Raw genomic sequence first — 20302 nt, forward strand, 5'->3', positions numbered from 1 at the left:
ATCCCACTACAGTGCTTAGCAATGGGAAATATGATGAAACAGCTGCCATTTCTCCCTTAAAGTGAGATCTGGCACAAGATTTGTTATATTTGATCCTCTTTGGACTGAGATTGTAATAAGGAGAAAGTCAGAATGTTTTCTCAAAGAAATCCCTAACTCCTCTGTGTGAAAAAAAAGTCAAACCTGACTACCAGTTCTTGTTCATTTAGAAGTATTTTACTGGTAATTTATACTCTGTTGATGTTTTAAAAAGTTTGAGCTTCTGATTGTAAGCTAATTTTCTTTGTCCACTCTTCTCACCTAAAAAAGCAATTTGATGACACATTTAAAACACTTTCACAAGTCATTTTTACTACACTGACATTTTTCTCAAATTTAGCTATGAGTCAAATCTGCTACCTGCCATTGCATTTTTTTTATCTTTAAACACTCAAATCCAAATTGCCTTTTTAACTGATACATTCTACCCAAGATACTTGCAGCTGGTAGGGTTACAACATACTTAGGGAGGAGAGACTAAAACCCTCTCAACTTAAATTAAAAAAAAAAATTAAAATAAAACTACCTCTGGACTGCATTCACTACTATGAAATAATGAAACCATCTCATTCCTTCTTTTAACATTGCATAGGGCAGATGGGTAGATCCAGTGGATAAAGTGGCTGATGCAACAGAGGAGGGAGGCCAAGTAGGGGAATGGTAAAGGTGCATGCATCCAAAGAGATCATCAGGTCACCTGAGAAGCTGGTGTTACTGCCAGGGCTGGTCCTCTTGAAAGTGGAACATTTGATGTAGGAAGTGGATGAGCTGATGATGCTGGAGTAACAGTGGGCAGTGGTGGCGGAGGTGGTGCCACACGTTGTTTAGGCTTGTCAACTTCATCTAAGTTTATATCATCAAGATCTGTGGTATGAAGCTGCAGGCCACCAGCAAAACGCCGCATTGACGTGGCACAAGGAGAAGCGGAAGGACGTCCACTTGCCAACTATGTGCAACGGAACAGAAATCTCCCTTAACAGTTCATCTGTCTGCAATAGCTCTGAAGAAATTAATGGCAAATCCTAGAACGTCACTCAGTCTAACTGCTCCTGCACAGGAAGCTCTTGTCTCCTCCCACACAGAATATACATAAACTTTTCCTCTGAAAGTCTTTTTAAAAGCACTCCTTGGGATTCCAGTTTAAAAACAAGAAAATTGGAGCGCTGTGACAGTAGGCCTTGGCTGTTGAGGCAGGAGGGATAACACAAAAAAACACAAAACAAAAAAAAAACAAACAAAAAACCCAACTGCATGGAGTCTTCAGAAGGTAAAATCATACAACAAATCACAGATAACACAACTCTTGCCTCTCTTGCTCTTATCAAGAAAAAGCAAGAACTGACCCTTGCAAAGGTGATTATATAAAAGTAATCAAAGTCGGCCCCCTGAATTCCATGCCATTAAAAAAGAGAACGGGGCTAAAGTCTGGTGCAAACATAACCAGACATTAATACAAGAGAGGGAAATAAGCTTTAGCAGCTATGAAAACAAAAAGTTTAGGGTGCTATGAAATTCAGATCCTCAGGAGGTTCTGGACCTTGTAATTTCTGTTTATCAACACCAGATGCATTGTGGGGCTAACAAACTCCAGAGTTTGAACGTAATGAGCAGCTCACTCAATAGATAAGGTTGTGTGTGTGAAGAAAGATTCTACATATGCTGCTAGAGTTGCTAACATTTCTTTTATCAGTGATCAAACTGAAGTATTTAAGAAAATCCAGTCAATACGCTTTCATTTCGGTATTTTGTAGACTCAGCTGAGGAAATATTAGAGAGGAGAGCTCTCCTACAGACACAGGCACATATTAGTCTAATATGACAGTACTTCTCTCAAGTGGGTATCTCTGTGGACATTCTTTGGGATCTCCTTATCTGCCATACTCACCCTTTGGTACTAAAAAAAAGGTATTTCTTTGGCAGAGGTCAAGAGATCTTGACTGCTCTTGTACCCAAGTAGTAGTTCAAGGCTGTAGTTCCTGAATATTGTTCAGCTGCATTTATCTCTCAGAAGCATTCTGATTTTGTTTTACATGAGTTTAATTGCTTGGGTAGTTTTGTAGAAGAATTGTAATAGAATATCAATATATAATGTAATAGAAGAATTGATGGAGCAAATAAAACAGAGTCTTGTCTTAAATCAGGGTAGATCTCTGGAAATAAAACAGCGATTTTAATCTGTAATGGCCCCTCTTACTTTACGAAGTAAGGGGGACAAAGACCTAGCATAACACAGGCAGTCAAATTTGGGTAGTGAGAGAAAACTCAGCATAATCATTCTACTGTCATAGAGACCTGCACTGAAGAGCCACATGGATCTGAGCTTGAGGCCAGAAAGAAGAGAAGACCAGCTGCTTTTTTCAGAGCTGCTCCACAATGACCTGGAGGAAATTAGTGCGAGAGCGTTCCCCAAGGGGACTTTGTGGTTGCAATTTCTTGGGGATCCCAGGGGAGTTCAGCAGATTGCAGTGTTCCTCTTAAAAGCAGCTGTGCTTGGAAGAGAGCCAGACCAGCAGGGTGGTGGGAAAGCCTCACTCCACATCTAGAACCATCAGGCTCTAAAGCACAATCACTGTCTGCAACTCCCTTTGTTTAAGGGGACTATTTAAAACATAAAACCAAACCCTATTCTTTGGGAGTTCCTTATCTTTTTGTCATTTTCTTAACCTGTACCTTTATTCCATGCAATACAAGGAAGCATCCAAGAGCTCATCATCAATTATGTTCTTATTTGCACAGGATACTAAAACATATGGCTGGGTATTCTAGTCTCAGTTTTATTATTGGTAGCATGTCCCACCTAGCCCAAACAGCTCATCAGCCAATAAAATTGTTAAGGACAAAATAAAAATAGTTCATTAAAATAATAAAAAAATTTCCATAAAATATAGGAACAGCAAGTGCTATAGATTGTAATTCATCAATTACTGATATTTTTCCCCCTCTTAGAATGAAGGCTGAGAGGGAAAGATGAAGACAGATTTTCCTCTGGTAAAAACCTGATGCTTTTCAGACACAACTAGTGAGTTATTTAGAGATCATGCAATATATGGAGAAGCCAGAATTTTACCTCAGGAGACTCATTCTCCACAGAGGAAATCTGTTCTAACCGTGTCTGACAAAGTCTTTCCACCCAGTGCTGCACCTTTTCTGATTCTTCCAGGTCTTCTCGTTCTGTCTCAGATACCTTAACCATAACATCAGTGCGTGAAAAAAGGTTATAGGTATAGTTACAATAAAAATGTTTCAAAAGTATGAAATGCCATTTAAATTAGTTTTAAAACTTATTATGCTTTTGAGAATGATTTCCCACTTTGCCGTCTTTCATTAAATTCATCACTACACATGGACACTCATTAACTGCAGAGGTATCCTCACTTGGGCAAAAACTGACTGTAGAAACAAGCAAACTCGGGAACAGAGTTTTGCAGTGCAACAGCAATTTTTTTAAACCTCATTATCTTTGATATAATTAAACAAGTGTCCTGTTAAGATAATTCCACTAAAGATTCAGCTCATGTTTTTCCAATATAATTTTGCACTTGATAGGAGAACACAACATACCTCTTGCACGAGACGATTTATTTTCAGTTGTTTTTCTTTCTCCAGCATTCCTTCTTTCTCTTTGGCAAGTTTTTGCTCAAACTCCATTTCTTTTTTATTCTTCTTCTGTTCACACAGACTGTCACTTTTTGCCTTCTTTCGCTCTTTCCCCTTCTGGGAAGTTTTGGTGGTTTTTGTTTGGGGTTTTTGTTGTTGTTTTTTTTTTTTTAGTTAAACAGATTTTTACATCAGCTAAAAACATCGCAAACTTCAAGTTCAGTACATGAGTGCCTGCCTTGAAAATTTAATTACAGTTTGTGCAAGCATGGGGATGGTCTTTTAAAAGAAAATCTGAAGTCCATTTCCCCAGCAATTTGCAGGAAATTATACCTTATTTGGAGGGCCTGTGCACATTAATGTAAGTTGGACAAGATTGGACAGTTCAACTTTTTTGCTCCTCTGCAAAGTTACAACATTAGGGCACACAGGCCCACTACAAAACTTTGAATATTCAAACAGTTTTGGTTAGGTCTTGATTTGCCATCTCTCTGTTCTGGCATTTTTATATAAACACAAGACTGACTGCTTTCAGGCGACAGATGCTCACGTATAGGTAGATGTGAATATTCTATGCATAAAACATCTTCATGCATATGTCCTAAAACCAGCATTGCATGCCTTAATACAACTCAAATAAGCAATTATAAAGGAAAGACTTAGATCAGCGCAGAAACTGAATTGCTCCCAGGAAAGAACACTGTATCACGAAGACCAAGAAGCTCCTACAAGCGCTGGATAAAATCTATTCACGTGAGTGAACTAATACAGCACAAAGCAACTCTGGAATTTTACATGTAGAGTACAACCAAAGGGGAAAACTACAGTCTTTTTGGACCCTCTGTTCCTGTTGTCTTCAAAATATACCCTGCTCCTTATTTCTATTTTAATGATGTCACATTTCCGCTACACTCTCCCATTTGTACTGGTAGGGCCTAGTTCAGATTTGAAAGCCCATGCTCTCCTTTTATTCATCAAAAAGTAAAAAGGAGGAGCAGCTGGCCACTTATTGTCGATTACCGCCAGTGCCCAGAGAGGTTAAACTTTGGGTTTGATTTTGCTCTGCTCGTTATCATCAGCTACTGACTTTTCATGGTGATTTTGGGAATTCAATGCATGGACATGTTTCACCTTACATAGAATTATTTGTCTTCCTTCCACCTTTTCCATATAATATTGATAATAAAGCCTGGGAAAATGGACATTTTCCCTGGCAGCTACAAAAGTCAATTCTGCCAGTCAAGTACTTAATTGGAACTGTGTAATGCTGAGTTCAGGGGGATGTTGTCTGTTGCTTCATGGTTAAGTAGTGGTGGTGTTGGTGGGGGCGGGAATCAATAATCAGAGACAAAAATTAAAAAAAGCTTAAGTAAAAAAATCTAGCTTTTCACACTAATGTTTTAACATAAACATAATTCTGCTGGCATGTTTTATTCAAGGCTAATTAGTTTGTACCTTAATAACAATTGCTGATATTGTCTTATTCTCTAATAAATGAGAAGATACATTTAGTACTGTCTACTAAATGTAACATCTGACAGGTCAACCTGTTAGGTATCAACATTTGAAAAATTACTGAATTTAAAGGCACATTAAGCAGTACACATGCCAAAGTGTTCCAGAATATGAACATGTATCAGACAATCTTAGCTGCATTCACTGCATTCAGATACAACAGAATGAGTCATCCTTTCCATCCATTTTCCCCATGGATTCAGTTTACTTCCTATTAGACATTTTTAGTATAGAGTGAAATTTTGGTTCTAAAACAACACAAAAAAGTAATTAGCAATTTGGAGTAGGATGAAAATTCGTCACTTCCAGATTTAAAAATATTTCTAAAAGGAAAAGATTAAAAATACATCTTTTTCAAGCTTATAGTCCACACTGTGCAGCAGAGTTCAACAGGAACTGGGTAAGATCGTCATTCCTATACGAAAAGGTATTTGGAGGCTCTCTAAACTATCTTTATCAGCAGCAATACAGATGACCTATTTGTGTGAAGAGACCCAGTTTTCATAACAGGTATGTATACTTTTCAGATAGAAATCCTAACTGTACTGGCTTTCACACCAGTTACAGATCCATGATGATTTACAGTTGCTAGCAGTACAAAACAGTATTGGAGTGTACCATCCTTTCCTGTTCTCTATTAAGGAGAATAGGCATTTCCTGTCCACACAGAAGGTTACAGTCCTAAACAGTGACACAAATACTTCACACCTGGCAGATACAACCCTGACCTCCTCACTTCTACCCCAGTTAATTACCATCAGCCATCACAAAAAAAACCCAAACAACACAAAACACACAACACAACCACAAAACCCCTATAATATGGCTAATAAACATTCAAAGAAATAAAAAGAATAAAGCAGCAGCACGAATAAAGTATTATTTGAAACTCTAATAATTTGAAATTGCAATACTTTTGCAACACTTTTGCAACAGCTCTTTAGATATGAAAGTATTCTATCAACCTTAAAGATTTTCAACTGGTTTCGCTCATTCTGTGTGATGTACATGCTTAAAAGCCTTTTGCCTTCAGCACTCCCCTTACTGGGAGATTTGCAAAGGTGTAACTGGGAACTGTATACTTGGTTCCCACTGAATTTTTGTGTCTTTTTTTATACACTATTCTGAGGACTCTTGGAGAACATAAAGACATGCACTGGCCACCTGTACTAAACACCTTCTGCAAAGTATTGACATACACTTCCCACTGCAGCTGGCAGGACTTAAAAAGTCCAAAATATTCAAAAGGACAAACTCCTAGGCAGATGCAACCCAAATGCATCTTAATTTGTGCACACACTAAAAGAAGAAGCATTTGACTATAAAGAATGTCGAGTAATAACAGAGAAGAAAAAAAGAGGAATTAAAATTGAAATACACAGCAAAAAAATCCACATATCAAACTTTGTACCTTGCGGATTGTGGGAAATTTTCCTTCATACCGATAAAACCATCCAAAAGCTACAAAAAGGTAAAGGAAAAGTTGTTTTTTTGAAGAAAAGTCAAGGACTTGTCAAGATTCAGATCAATCCATGCTGATATAGGTAACTGATTAAAATTTATTTGAAGGTGCAACACTAAAGGTCTGATATTACATGACAAGTTCTTAGATGACTTCTTGATCAATCGTGCTAGTACATTTAGACACAAGTTACCCTTATTTTACTGATATACATTTTATGTTAAGCAAAGCAAATGCAACACGTAATCTTCATACAGAACCATACAGCCATATGCATTGCTAAGATTTCTATGGTCACAGTCCTACTTTACACTAGTTTTAACAAGCCTTCTTAAAATGAAACACGTATTTTAACTCATTCAAGCTTGTGGCAGAACACAGTGGCATTTGAGGAGACAAGAAAAGCTCCATTTCCTAGGATAAAATATTTCGAACCAAGTGCATAAATATTAAAAACCACATTGCTAAGTAAAAACATACAAAAGAATCCATTACCATAATTTTATATAAGAAACACTGATAACATACAGCTCTCAATACAATTCACCTTTCTGTCAGATTGACAGATTTTGTATTTGTACCAAGGTATCTTTAGAAAGCAATGACAGCAACAGTGTCATAACCTTTCATTTACCAAAGGACCACACATATTGCCCTAGCAAAATCAAATGATCAGGTCAGTGTCAAGACTGACTGTCAGGAGGAAGGGAAACACAGGAAGAATCTGAATCAGGATAGGAAGTTAAGGCTGAGCAGCAAACCTGTTTGTCCTGCTTCATGATCACTTCATCCATGTCATCTGTTTCAAGTTGGTCATGTGCAACTCCCTTTAAATCTACTAGAGAAACAAAGGAGGAAAGGAATGAGGAGACAGAAATTGCAGTCTAACTGGAGCTTGCCATGAAATGAAAAAGAGATCACCAATATGTGACCAGAAGTTTCCATGAAATAAAAAAGTTAGCAACAGGATATTTTTCCACATAATTGAGAAAAACCTGAGCTTCTGCTAAAATCAAATCAATTTCCAACCTCCTTTAACCCTGAAGAGCAGTTAGGATCTGCAATATGGCCAATTAGTACACTCTGCTATGAAGGGAAGCCTGCAGAGGTAGGTGGCTATTCCTGTAATTAAACCACCAGCAGTTCTGGGATATCTGGCTTTAAAAAGTATCAGCCTTCTACTGCACTGTCACTGGGTAAATACTATGCAGAGAAAATATTGTCCTGAAGAATCAGAAAACTAAATGGATAAAAGATGGTTGCAGAACAAACATTTCTCCATCTCAGTTTCTCATCCATGAAAAGTTAAGTGACTTCCCCAAAGTCACCCAAAAAAATAATGTAATCAGGTAGGAACCAAACCAGGTCTCCCTTAAGTTATGCAATACCCGCTCCACAAGCACTCTCCACTTTTTCCTTTGTCTAATACCATTTTAGTACACTCTCCACATACTATCTATAGATTCCAAATTAGCTTCTTAACTGCAAATTAAGCTCCAAGCATCTTAAATTCCTTTGGACAACTAAGTCAGACCTACACTTCAGGCAATTCTTCATGGAAAAGTTGCAGTGTACAAACAGTACCTCCTCAGTCTCTCGACTAATTCTTAAGCAGTGTTATCAAATCAATTTTCAGGCTGTACAGCCTACAGCCTGCTTGTGCAAGATTTTCTGCAATGGATGAAAAGAGGAAAAAGACAGGAAAAAGGAGAACAAGGGAGGAAAAAGAGATAGATTCAGTAAGGAAAATGATAGAAGGAGGGGAATAGAAAAAACAGGAAGCAAGGAAAAGGTGTTTCAAAGTCTACATTTGAATGTAATCCACATTTGAATAAGCACGATTTTTTTTTTCCCCCCACTCTGACAAATGGTCTATTTAAGATATTACTAGATCTTATTACTATAAGTAATATTTTCTTCACTGAGATGAAAGTACTCATATATATATAACTTAGCATTTAAATATCAGCTTATCCACATGGACATAAAAACATAAGCACATATCACAGAAAAACGCAGCACTACTTCCATTTAGGCATATAGTGGAAATGAGCACAAGTCTACTGATGGAAGAACTGTCTGTGAAAAGGTTGACAAGCAAAACGCTGAACAGAAACAACATGGAATGCAATGCATCAAAACGCCAAGCTAAAGAGATTGACACTTCAGACAATTTTGTAGTGAGCTTTTTTCTTTTTCCTGCTGCTAGTGATTGTTAAAAACCATGACTGTTCGAGTGGATGTAGATTTTGCGAGCTACGTACCTTTTAAATAAGAGCTATTAAATTAATCTATCATAAGCTTCCAGTCTTCTCAAAATAACCAAGTCATAGCTAGCTTGGCTTGGACACAAACTGGTGATATATTCCATACAGCTTAGTAATGTGTCTGAAATAAACACTTTCCCTAGGGAGCAGATTGAAATCAATTACTTACTTTTGTGTTTGGAATGAGGGGCAGAGTGCACTTCTGCAGTTACGGTTTTTAGAGATTTGGGAGGTTCTTTAGGACCCCAGTCTTCTTCCCACTCCTTTTTAAATTTCTCTTCCTCTGCTGTTATCCTATAGGGAAAAAAAATGCAACTAGGAATTCTGAGTATAAAAACAAAAGCATCAATATAAATTCATTACAGTTATTTAGTGTATAGTACGTTTGTTTTTTTCTCTTTAATATAAATCACAATAAACTGCCCCTTCCCCCAAACCAAATTCCTTTCATCAATCTAAGCTTCATTTACTAACCTACTAAGATAATCTGTAAAATATAATGTAACTGAGTAAAATACTCTTATTTAATATTGACACTTCTATGGCCAGTTATATTAAGACCTGCACAGGTATTAAGCCCAGAGTGATACAGTACAATACTGACTGTCACCTTAACTGAAGCCAAAAACCATCTCTCAACTAATAATTTTTCATTTTTAGAACTGGGAAGTATCTATTAGAAAAATAGTCAGTTTTAATTAAAATACTAATTGACAGAACATCTAACACATGCCTAAATCAGACATCATGATGGTAAATTGTATCTAAAAAGTGTGTGTCTTCTTTATGTTATCTCCATTTTGATGATTGCTTCCTAAACATACATTCCTAGGCTACACTAAAAAATGACTTCTCAAAAAGAACTAAATACTGATGAGACACAAACCACATTAGATTCAGCACTCCAGGCAGAGGGGAAAAAAAAATGGAAAAAGAAAAAAAAAAAGAATTGTCACACTTCAGGACAAGGAAATTACCTAGAATGTACCTAGAAAGGCACTATGATCAAAAAAAAGGACATTTTGAAGGAAAATTCAGCAAATCCCAAGTAGGTCACAAGAGAACTGCCGTATAACCTAAAGCTTGCAGCTGCATATATGGTGCCTTTAACTGATCCAAGATCTATTCTTGGCTCCAGCCCGTCTTGAACTGGTAAATCGATATACGGTGCCAAAATCTACCAGGTCTTATATATATATGATGCGACTTATACTTGGACTATCTTTTGCATATCTAAATTAGATAAAGTAAATTTAAAAAATATCCACATGTGGTCAAATCACTATTAAATCTGCAGCTGAGGTCAGTATTTAAATTTGGAGGCACAGTCATCATAGAATAGAATCATAGAACAGTTTGGGTTGGAAAGGTCATTTAAAGGTCATCTAGTCCAACCCCCCTGCAAAGAGCAGGGACATCTTCAACTAGACCAGGCTGCTCAGAGCCCCATCCAACCTGACCCTGAAATAGGAAATAGTCAATAGCAGGGAACATTGGACAGAATATTTAGATTTGTTATTACATTTAATTTTAAATAAAAAAAAGTTATGGGGTTACAATGTAACTTGAAGTACACAGCATTAAGGACCTCTGCCATTTAGGCACATTTGAAATTTTTTCCTAAAATGTATGTGGGATACTAATAAAGGGCACAGTGACTTTATACAAGGAATTCCTGCAGAAAGGATTTTAAAAATGGAGCAAAGGGTCATTCTCACAAATTGTTAATACAGGAAAACATTATATTCTAGTGAAACTGCCTGTCTGCAATTGCTTATTAAATCAAAGCTTTATAATATGTAAGTTCCCATGCTACCATCCTCCCTCCCCTACACCGAGGAGACTGATACTGACTTAGCCAGTTCAGGTTGCAATACGGAAAAATTTAACAAGTGCCCGAGCAGCACTAGGAAATTATGCACGGAAGACGCGCTAGACCTTACAATGAACCGCCCTCAAGGTACTCTACTCATGAAAGTCCTCACTGAGCGAGTAAAGATGCACTTAGTTCAGCAGGATACTGCAGATAGCATTCACTGTAACAGACAGGCAATCTGGATTTGGAGAAAGGAATCATTCTTCACCTGTGATGGTCTGCTGTTATAGCAGTTTTCCATGGCTATTGCAGGAATTTCTACAGCAGATCACAATAAAGAACAGGATGTTACCTATTCCCCAGGAATTAGAAAAGGAAAATGTGAAAGAATTCATTCACGTGCTGCAGTAGAGTCCACAGCAGGACTGTCAGAAGACTTTTCTCTTGTGACAGCTGTGGAACACATTCTCTTTTACACCTCACAGATTCAGAAACCCCTGCACTTTTTCTATCAGAGAATTGTAGCTAATACAGGTACCTGAAAAGGAACTTAAGTGAATGAATATGAATTTAAAACTGTTTAAGATGTCAAAGGTGGAAAGCTGAATACTTCAGGGTCAATCTTCGCTCTAAAAGGCTGCATCAAAACAGATTTTGTGCAATTTCACACTATCACGTAATTTCCCAATGTCATTTAGAAGGGAAATTAATTACTGTGATAACAATGTTATACCAGTTAATTTTAAAGTTCCACATGTAAAAAATGCTTAAGTTACATTTATAGTACTGAGCTTATTATGATACAGTCTTTGAATGTGTCTAGTTCCTAGAATCGCAGATTTTTAAAACCAGAATAGACTGTGATGATAAAAATCAGATTTCCTGAAGAAAACAGGTTATAGAACTTCCTGCTTTCAGTGCCACAGTTTTAATTTCATTCTCTCCTTAGAAAAGCAAAAGCCTACTTAAAATTTATGATGACAAATTTCTACTCAAGACAATTAGCATCACATAGTCATTTTAGTGTGAATCTACATAGCTTTTGTTTTCAGAACTGTCTGATAGACTGAAAAGGACATTAAATTCCACGCTGTGTACACTCTTACAGATCATGAACAAACTATCTGGTTTTTGTTTTGTTTTGTTTTTTAAAATATAAGCTAAGCGGATATGTCATTAAGCCCCCGAGTACACACATTTTCCAACTCTTTAGTCATTCTTCTGTTTCTTCCCTGATCCCTTTCCTTGCAGTATTCATTTCTTTTTTTCTGTTAGAATTAAATATAGTGGTTCAGTGAAAACGCAGTAAGCAAGTTCTGAAATATAGAATTCCCTTAATCTTAAGTTTCTCTACACATTTGTAACATATTTTTAAAATAAGCACCCAACTTCAATTTCACATTGAATTTATTATCACCATAACCCTCTCCAGGTGCTGATTTTCAGATCAGTTTCTTATTCCGTAACTGTGATGTACTTACTTCTATGCATTGCACCCTGCGTTTAGCTAAATGGATATATATACAATTTTATTAGAAAATATGCAGAATGTTTTCAGCCAGACCTAATATATAAGGACGCTTTTTCAGGCAGCATATTGCCTATGTAAGTTTTTACTTACTGCTCTATTTCTCTGCGATACCTCTCTTCTTCCTCTGCAGCCTTCTGGGAAATCTCCAGTTTTCTTCTATAATAAGAGGAATTAGGACACAATGACAAAAATAATATTTTCTGAGTAAGAACTTGCACCAAGTGTGTCAGCATACAGTTAGTAAAAGACATAGACAGTAAATACATATGCATTGAGGAAAAATGCTCCTTTTTAAAAGTTGTCTTTAAGGTACCAAGGGTTCAATATACTTTCATAGGAACCCTGAGGACATTCATGACCATCTGGATAACAACAGCATCTATTTAATCTATTTAACTCTAAGTCACTACCTCCTTCTGAGACAGTTCCATAGGGTGTTATTGTAAGAGTATAAAATTTGTAACTGTCCTACTAAAAATAAAGGATGAGGGAACGGCATCAGGAAAATAACTAGTATCACACTGAATCACAGGGGTATGACAGTCAGGGAACAAAGTACCCTTCTACTCAAGATGTGTTTGAATGATATCAGCTTTGAAAACCCAGAACATCAAGAGCACCACAGGATAAGGTTTTATGAACAGACACTCTGCAACAGCAAAATTAAGTCAATCTGAGTTGGGAATCTTCTCACAGCTGTTCCTGCCTTCCATGCCCTTTCCAAATCCAAGCTAAATTTTTCAGACTGTCCTATACAAAGTCCTTACAATCTCTCTTTCTCTTGCTGCTCTTTGATGATTTTGTTAGTCTCCAGCGCAAGTCGCTTCTGATGCATTAACTCCTGACGTTCCTGCTCACGGAGATGTGCTTCTCTCTGCCTTTCCTCTTCAGTCATGAACAGCTCCTTTCCCTGCAATCAGAACCGCCACCCAAATCAGTTGTGAAAAAGTCTCATGAATGTAGTTCTTCTAGGAAATAAATCCAAACCGATTACGTACTAGCACATCTGCCATTTCCTCAACATTACATTTTCTGAGGAATGCCTTCTCAAAGACCCTGAAAGATCTGACCACTTCATTCTGAAGAGCTACTCCAGTTTCAGTCTCAAAGTTACGACGTGCTAAACACTTCAGAAGAGGCATGCAACTACTAAAGTCAGCAACAACAGTGTAAGGGTCACACCAAAGACATGCTCAGTGTGTTGCCCAGAAAAAACCTCCACATTATACTTTCTTGAAATCTGACTGAGCAATGCCATGCTAGAGAACAACGCACTGAATTAATCCCAGTGTGGAAGACAGCTACACAGTTACTGCGTTTTAATGCTCTTGTGCCTGGCTGCTGTGGAAATGTACCATCATTCAGGGAACCCAAATACAGGGAACGTGCACTGCCAAAAGGTTTACAGTTGACGTGTTTCAGTTGGTTTTGTTCCTGTTTCATTTGCTTTACAATTAAGACACCAGCACCATTTTTTATTCAAGAAAGATATTTCCATGGTGCTATGTAGAACACTTTGATAATATTTATTTAATTTTCATTACTGAAATTAAAATCCTATGTTAACTAGGAAGGTGTAGAATTTTTCATGTCTCTAAGGCTCAAAGGAGACAGTTCAAACAAAAACAGGCAGTGAAGAAACGCCTTTGCACCACAGTCTTTGATGACCAAAAAACAGGAGTAGAGAAGCTGTTTCCTTTAGCAACCTCTTCTTCAGTAAAAAGATGTGTATTGAGGAGAGACACGCTAGGTGAAGTAGGGTGGAGCAGAAGAGTTTCATAGCAAAAAATGCATTTTAAGGATGCAATTCCAGTGGTACATGCTGGAGTAAATCTCATCTTTTCTAATAGTTGGTAACATATCTGGGAGTTGAAACTAAGTCCTTAGGATGTTGAGTTCCTGGAACTTAATTAACTTGTCTGATGCATTTGTTTAAACAAGGTCTGTGAAGCCTTTGGGCAAGTGCATCTTTTGTTACTGTAAGAGTAGTTCAATTAAATCATGAATTCCTTAATATAGCTACATAGTACACATGAGCCCTTAGAAAGTAGCTTAAAACATTTATTAAATCTTATTTTCCCTATTTAATTCAGTTGCAAGGCAATCAGAAAATACCATGTTTGATTATTCTATGGAACTTGAGTATCCTCTTGTATATAACCATTTTACTGTAAGAAGTATTAAAGCAGTAAAAACATTAAAACATTTATTGAAAGCCACACTGTAGTCATTGGGAAGATCTAATTAATTGCAGCTGGCTTTAGATTAGGCCCCAAAGGTATATAGTTCTGTTGTACAGAAGAGTGGAAATGGAAAATTGAACAATTTTCAATGTGTTGATACACTGAAGAGATCAGATAAACAGTTACATGAGGAATTAATTTGGAATAAGACTAATACATCAGCTATTCATGAGAAAAAAATTAATTGACTCCAATTCACCTTTCATGTTTCAGCAGAAGCAGCTATCTATTAGAACAGAAGCTTTCAAACAAGAGAAACCATTATAATAAAGTTTATTTCCATTCCTTGTCAAGGGAACTGTTTTGCACTGGCCCACAGTCATGAAACTTTTATTTGAGAATACTGTGTATAGTTAACAATGAAATAACCAAAAGCCACTCAACATCACCCTGGTTTGACAGAATTTAGTGGTATAGACATTATAATGAAACACCGCTTTACTTCTTATCTATTTTTTTTACCATTTATTTGCCCAGATAGTAATTTTCACAAATGTTCTGCTTTTATAGAGATACTACTTACAGCGCCTGCTACCACAGAGATAGTCAAAGTACAGCTACTTTTGAGCACTCTGACAGCCTGCAAATTAAACAAAATAAAAATCAGTCTGAATTAAGTGATAAAAGGCATGTATATATAGGATGGAAGATGATAGTTGTCAATGCTGGAATTTCCACAAGACCTACCCGAACTAAACAGGATGATAGGTATCCAAATCTCCAAATTCCCATGCTCAATACACAACCTCTTTGGTTAAGTAGCCCAATATCAAAACATATTTTTTGCAGCCAGGAAAATTAGACATAGGCTTAATAAGCTGACAGGTACATATTCAGGGAATTAGGAAGACCTGATCTTACCTCTTTATGATCCACATTAGAAAAGTCCACTCCATTAACCTCAGCAATCTGATCACCAACCTAAAGGAATTAATCCAAATTTTAGTACAGATGCTAAATTAGTACATATATTAAATGAAAACAGAAAAAAGATATACTCTCTAACATTCTGAATATAACAATCACAGGTACTGGCAGAATACAAGGGGAACATACTGGAAAATGGCCAGGCCTGCACATCCTCCCATACTAGCATTTTCTATTGGCACTGTTTGAGACTCAATACTGAGCTCGATGGGCTATTGGTCTGACCCAGGAGGGCACTTCTCATGTTCTTAACATTTAGGAAACTTGCTTCATTTGAAACATAACCACACAGTATTTCTTTTCCATGGAAAAAAAAAACAAACCATGCAGCTAGTGACTTTACAGGGACCCAAAATCCTTGAAGTAGTAAATACCAAAAGATTTCCTTGTGGTTCCTACCTTGGAAGGTGGCATACTTACCTCCAAGCCCACCTCTGCTGAAAGAGAACCCGGCTTAACATTGCTGATAAAAATGCCTGGCTTTTGTGTTGGACCACTGGAAATACTGGTGTAATATAAAAACCAAACATTTATAGGATAACATTTATAGAATAATACAGTGTAATACAGTGAGAAGTCTTAGTTATTGTCTCATAATTTGTTTCCAATTAAAGAATGTTTTTTGTGGTATTAACCTACTCTGACAGAAAACACCAAAATTTGCCAGTACACACACAATGGTTTATCATCCTGTTTTTCTATCCTTTATATCACAAAACTGTGATTTAAGAAGCAGCTAAAAGAAAAATATTCAAGCTTCTGGATTTTTTCCTTAGATGTTGAAACTAACATAGTATACTGACCTACACTGTCGAAGGGACTGGGACACTAACGACATTGCAAAGCAAACATGTAATACAATGAAGAATTACTAACTGTTTGCACTTTTACTCAGTGAACTGCAGTGTACTATATGTACAATACAATGTTATTTTCAGGATTATTTATTAGAAACAAGAAGGATGTTTCAAACAAGTGCCAACATCCAGCCTGGAAACTTCAAGCTGCAGTCTAAGCTGGCCCCAAACACAGCAGTGATTTTTGTAGATAATATATCCAGCAGGTGATGTCGAACCACCCCTCCAAGTCTGTAAATAATTTTTTTTAAAACCTTTAGATCTTCCAAATAATATGAAAGAAAATTTAGAAAATATTCTGTGCAGTCAATCTTGATAATTTCAACTATATATTCATAAATATATAAGAAATCCTACAATATCCCTTCTACCCCAAAACCTCCATACCTAGCTGCAAAGACAGCAGTCTGAGAAGCATCTCTTCATATTTTTAAAAATCTTGCAAATTCAACATTACTTTTAGAGACTGGATTTAACTGTGTGATAGCTTCTCAGTTCTGAAAAGGGTCACAGAAAGCAGTCTAAGTTCAGGGAGTAAACCTGACCCTGGACAGTGCTGGAACTTGCTACCTCACAGAGCAGCATTTAACAGATCCAGTTCCATGACAACTTGTATTATGTCACTATTAGCTTGCTCTTGTTTTTAAATTTAAAAGATTTTTTGGGGGGTTTTAAGTCAGAACTTGTAACACAGGTATTTATGCCTTGTCCAATTATGTGTGCCACAGACATCCTCCTGTTCCAATTTGCCTTCCTGATCCAGCATGGATTTCCATTTTTCTGCTATCATATCAATGAAGGATGGAAATAACTGCCTTGGATGTCTCACTTAACAAACCAGTGACATTAAGTAAGAAACATGTACCCACCTGCATCCCATGCCTTTTGTACCAATCAAGCTAATGAAGACTTTCTTCTCTTTATTGTCCCTCCCTCCAGAAGAAGCAAGACCAGCAATACTGCCCTTTCCTTCCTGTAGGGGGATTAAAAAATGCAGCAGATGTTACTCTGTTTTGAAGCCTTATAAATAAAGTCTTATATATAAAACTTCATGAAGGCAGGATCAAACCCTGCCAACATCAAGATAAGATTCCTCTAAGGTCCTACTGGAGGTGAATGTGAAGTACAGTTATTCCAGAGGAACTGCATGGCTGAGGTGAAAGACTGAACTTATCTTTCCATTTGGAGAAGATTGTTTAAATAGTCTTTGTCTTCAGAAAAGGGTGACTGAAAATTAGAGGAAAGTGATATGGCAAAATAATAAGTTAGATGTTCCTTGACAAAAGAGCTGGAAAATCCCATGACAGTGCTTACTATTTAACTAAGTCTTTCTTCCTGAATGCAAAAGAACAGTAATTGTGATCTCTCTTTTCATTGCTGCAATCCACAGAAATCACTTGCATTCATACCTGTCATTCCTCCACTAATAAAGCTAAAATAGACCAAATAATCTGTTAAAGATTTATACAGTAGAATTATAGCCTGGTTGAGTTAATAAGTTCAAGCAAAAAAAAGTACCAATTAATGAGTAACAGATATTTAATTTGCATCCTGCCCTTTCCTTACCTAATGATTCTAGAATAATTTCATATCACAAAAGATGTTTCTCCCAGAATACTTGTAACAAGATATTGCATCATAGAAATAAATACAGTAACTTCTGTGATAAGGTCAGAGGAGAAAGTGTTTCAGAACGACTACAGATTTCCCAGAAGCCATCTTAATAAATACTGATCTCTTACCCCAGCGTCTGACACAAACTGGTCCACATATTGCCACTTAAGGGGTTCATCTGCTGAACTAGAAGGAAAAAGTAATATAAAATAATGGGGACAAAATAAATGTGAATGTATTCAAGAAGCATTTGGAATGTGACCTCCTATTTTGCATCCGTAAGTTCCTTTGGACACCATTCACAACTGGTTAGTTTTCCAGCAATTTAAATAAGACATTAAACAAGAATACAATTATTAAGGCTAGTAAAGCTGGTCAAACACAAAATTGAGAAAACCTCTTCAAGTGAAACAATTTTGGGAAACTCGAAGAAAAACTGTGAGAATAATCATAACGACTTGAACAGCTTTTATATATGTCTATGCAGAGACACACCTCCCACTCAGATTTCTCAAACATTCCACTTGAAGTTTCAACTTTTCAACAAAAATTGGAAGAGGGCAATAATTTGAATTTTTTCTAAGCTCTGAAGTAATCCTCAAATGTTATGTACATAGAGAAGCAGTGGAGCTCTCTGTTAAGCTAGGTGCATTGACAGTGAAATTTCCAGGTAATATCCATGAATAATGAGGAAACAGAAATTGGTTCAATTAAGTTGGCAACTGGCATTAAAGGTCAGATTCATCAAACAAGACATCTGCTTGTTTATCACAAAGGACATGACATTTTAATCAGCTACAGAGATGCCCATTCAAACATTTTCAAATATACAGATAAACAGTGAGGTTCTTTGGCAATTGAAAAGGCTATGTGAAAATGAATAACCTAATTTGTTTTCAAATTAAATACCATTACCTTTTGACAGGTATCATGCCAATATCTGAAAAAGAAAAATACTCTGTTAAGTAACACTTTCTACAGATCACTAGCAATCTATTAACAGCAATCTTTAGCGATACAGGTGATCTTTTACGTTACTTACGTCTTACTTTTATGGACACTATTTTCTTAGTACGAATGAGGTTTATGACTTCTTCATGTGTGCACGATGAAATGGAATATCCATTTATACGAACTATCTCATCCCCAACCTCAAAAACGAAAGGGAGAAGAAAAAATAAATTGTGAATTAACGTTAAAAAATTTTTAAGCAGTGGTGCAATCTGGCAATCATTTTGATGCAAAGGTTTGACAATGTTGAGTCCTGAATACTTTTTGAATTTCAGGTAATGTCTAGATCAGATTTACCTGTATTTGTTTCAACTTAATATTTAACACCAAAAGGGCAGATTAATGCCCAAATAACAATTTTATAAATAATATCTAGTGGAAAGCAAAAAAATGAGTCTCTACACATCAGACTTGTACTGCAGAGATTACCTTAAATACAAGTGTCCATATTTCAAGTAATTTTGGAGTTATTTTCTTCCTTTATACTTCAGCACTTTAAGCTTGCTTTTACCATATGTTTTCTGAGATATCTTCGTAACTATTTTGATCAACAGGAAACTAAACTTGGTCTTATTACCTTGCTTGATTCTGGATTTGGAACAATGCATTATTTTAACGAAATTTACCTCCATTTCAGGTGCAACATCTGATCAATTGCAACAGTCATGTACTAGCATAATGAATGCTTATTCTTGGGTGCAGTAGCTTAAGTCTTCTTGGTTCATCTACACTAGTTAGAAAATGCTACTCATGTGTGATAGATTTTCAAGTGTTTCACAGCAGCAACCCATCATATACTATGGTTGAGAAGATGGTACTGCCACCCTACTGTGGCCTCTAGGCTGTGGCATTCCCCCTGTAGTATGACATGAAACAAGTGAGAAAATCTGAGACAGAAACATAGAAGGAAGATCCCACGAGACAGAAGGGAAGTCAAGTGCTTATTCCTAAGCTTACTCAGGCCTCCATGTGTATGCAATACATATATTTGGGCTCCATGGGTGACAGGAACATAGACAGCTACAAAACAGACCAAGAACACGCACTCTGAATAGCAGAGACAAAACTAGTGCTATCCCCAAGGCAAATTTAGATGAAAATAACTTGACTGAAAGGAGCAGTAATTTGCACTCTGTCCTCCATCCTAAAGGATTGGCTCTGGGTCCCTGTACAGATACAGGCCCTCTTTGATTATCTTCCAAACCTATGTGCCTTCTGTCTCACAAACTGGGTATACAATGGACTGAAAAAGATAGAAGGTAACACCACCAGTCTTAGTCAGACTGAGCAAGTGATCTGCTGTGGCCATACAGACCAAATCATACAGTCTATCCCCTGTTTTCTCCATCGCACAAGTTTGATGGAAGCATCTGTGCCCGAAAAAAAGTGAAGAAGTCATGGTCTAGCCCACCGAGGACTAGCT

The 20302-nt window shown here is 36.8% G+C and overlaps 1 protein-coding gene across 1 annotated transcript in view; it reads right to left on the minus strand.

Moving 5' to 3' along the window:
* Nucleotides 1-20302, minus strand: part of USH1C (USH1 protein network component harmonin) — a 49141-nt gene that overhangs the window by 16933 nt on the left and 11906 nt on the right. The window contains exons 5-18 of the mRNA XM_068398713.1: nucleotides 18911-19019; nucleotides 18784-18808; nucleotides 17997-18054; nucleotides 17124-17218; nucleotides 15818-15902; nucleotides 15332-15391; nucleotides 14994-15050; nucleotides 12995-13137; nucleotides 12318-12383; nucleotides 9050-9174; nucleotides 6563-6612; nucleotides 3601-3753; nucleotides 3107-3223; nucleotides 737-985 (exon numbers count right to left, since the gene is read on the minus strand). Of these exons, the coding sequence (XP_068254814.1) occupies nucleotides 737-985; nucleotides 3107-3223; nucleotides 3601-3753; nucleotides 6563-6612; nucleotides 9050-9174; nucleotides 12318-12383; nucleotides 12995-13137; nucleotides 14994-15050; nucleotides 15332-15391; nucleotides 15818-15902; nucleotides 17124-17218; nucleotides 17997-18054; nucleotides 18784-18808; nucleotides 18911-19019 (1392 nt within the window). The remainder of the gene's footprint in view (nucleotides 1-736; nucleotides 986-3106; nucleotides 3224-3600; nucleotides 3754-6562; nucleotides 6613-9049; nucleotides 9175-12317; nucleotides 12384-12994; nucleotides 13138-14993; nucleotides 15051-15331; nucleotides 15392-15817; nucleotides 15903-17123; nucleotides 17219-17996; nucleotides 18055-18783; nucleotides 18809-18910; nucleotides 19020-20302) is intronic.

This window comes from Nyctibius grandis, chromosome 4, assembly GCF_013368605.1.
Source record: "Nyctibius grandis isolate bNycGra1 chromosome 4, bNycGra1.pri, whole genome shotgun sequence".
In the NCBI taxonomy this organism is placed as follows: domain Eukaryota; kingdom Metazoa; phylum Chordata; class Aves; order Nyctibiiformes; family Nyctibiidae; genus Nyctibius; species Nyctibius grandis.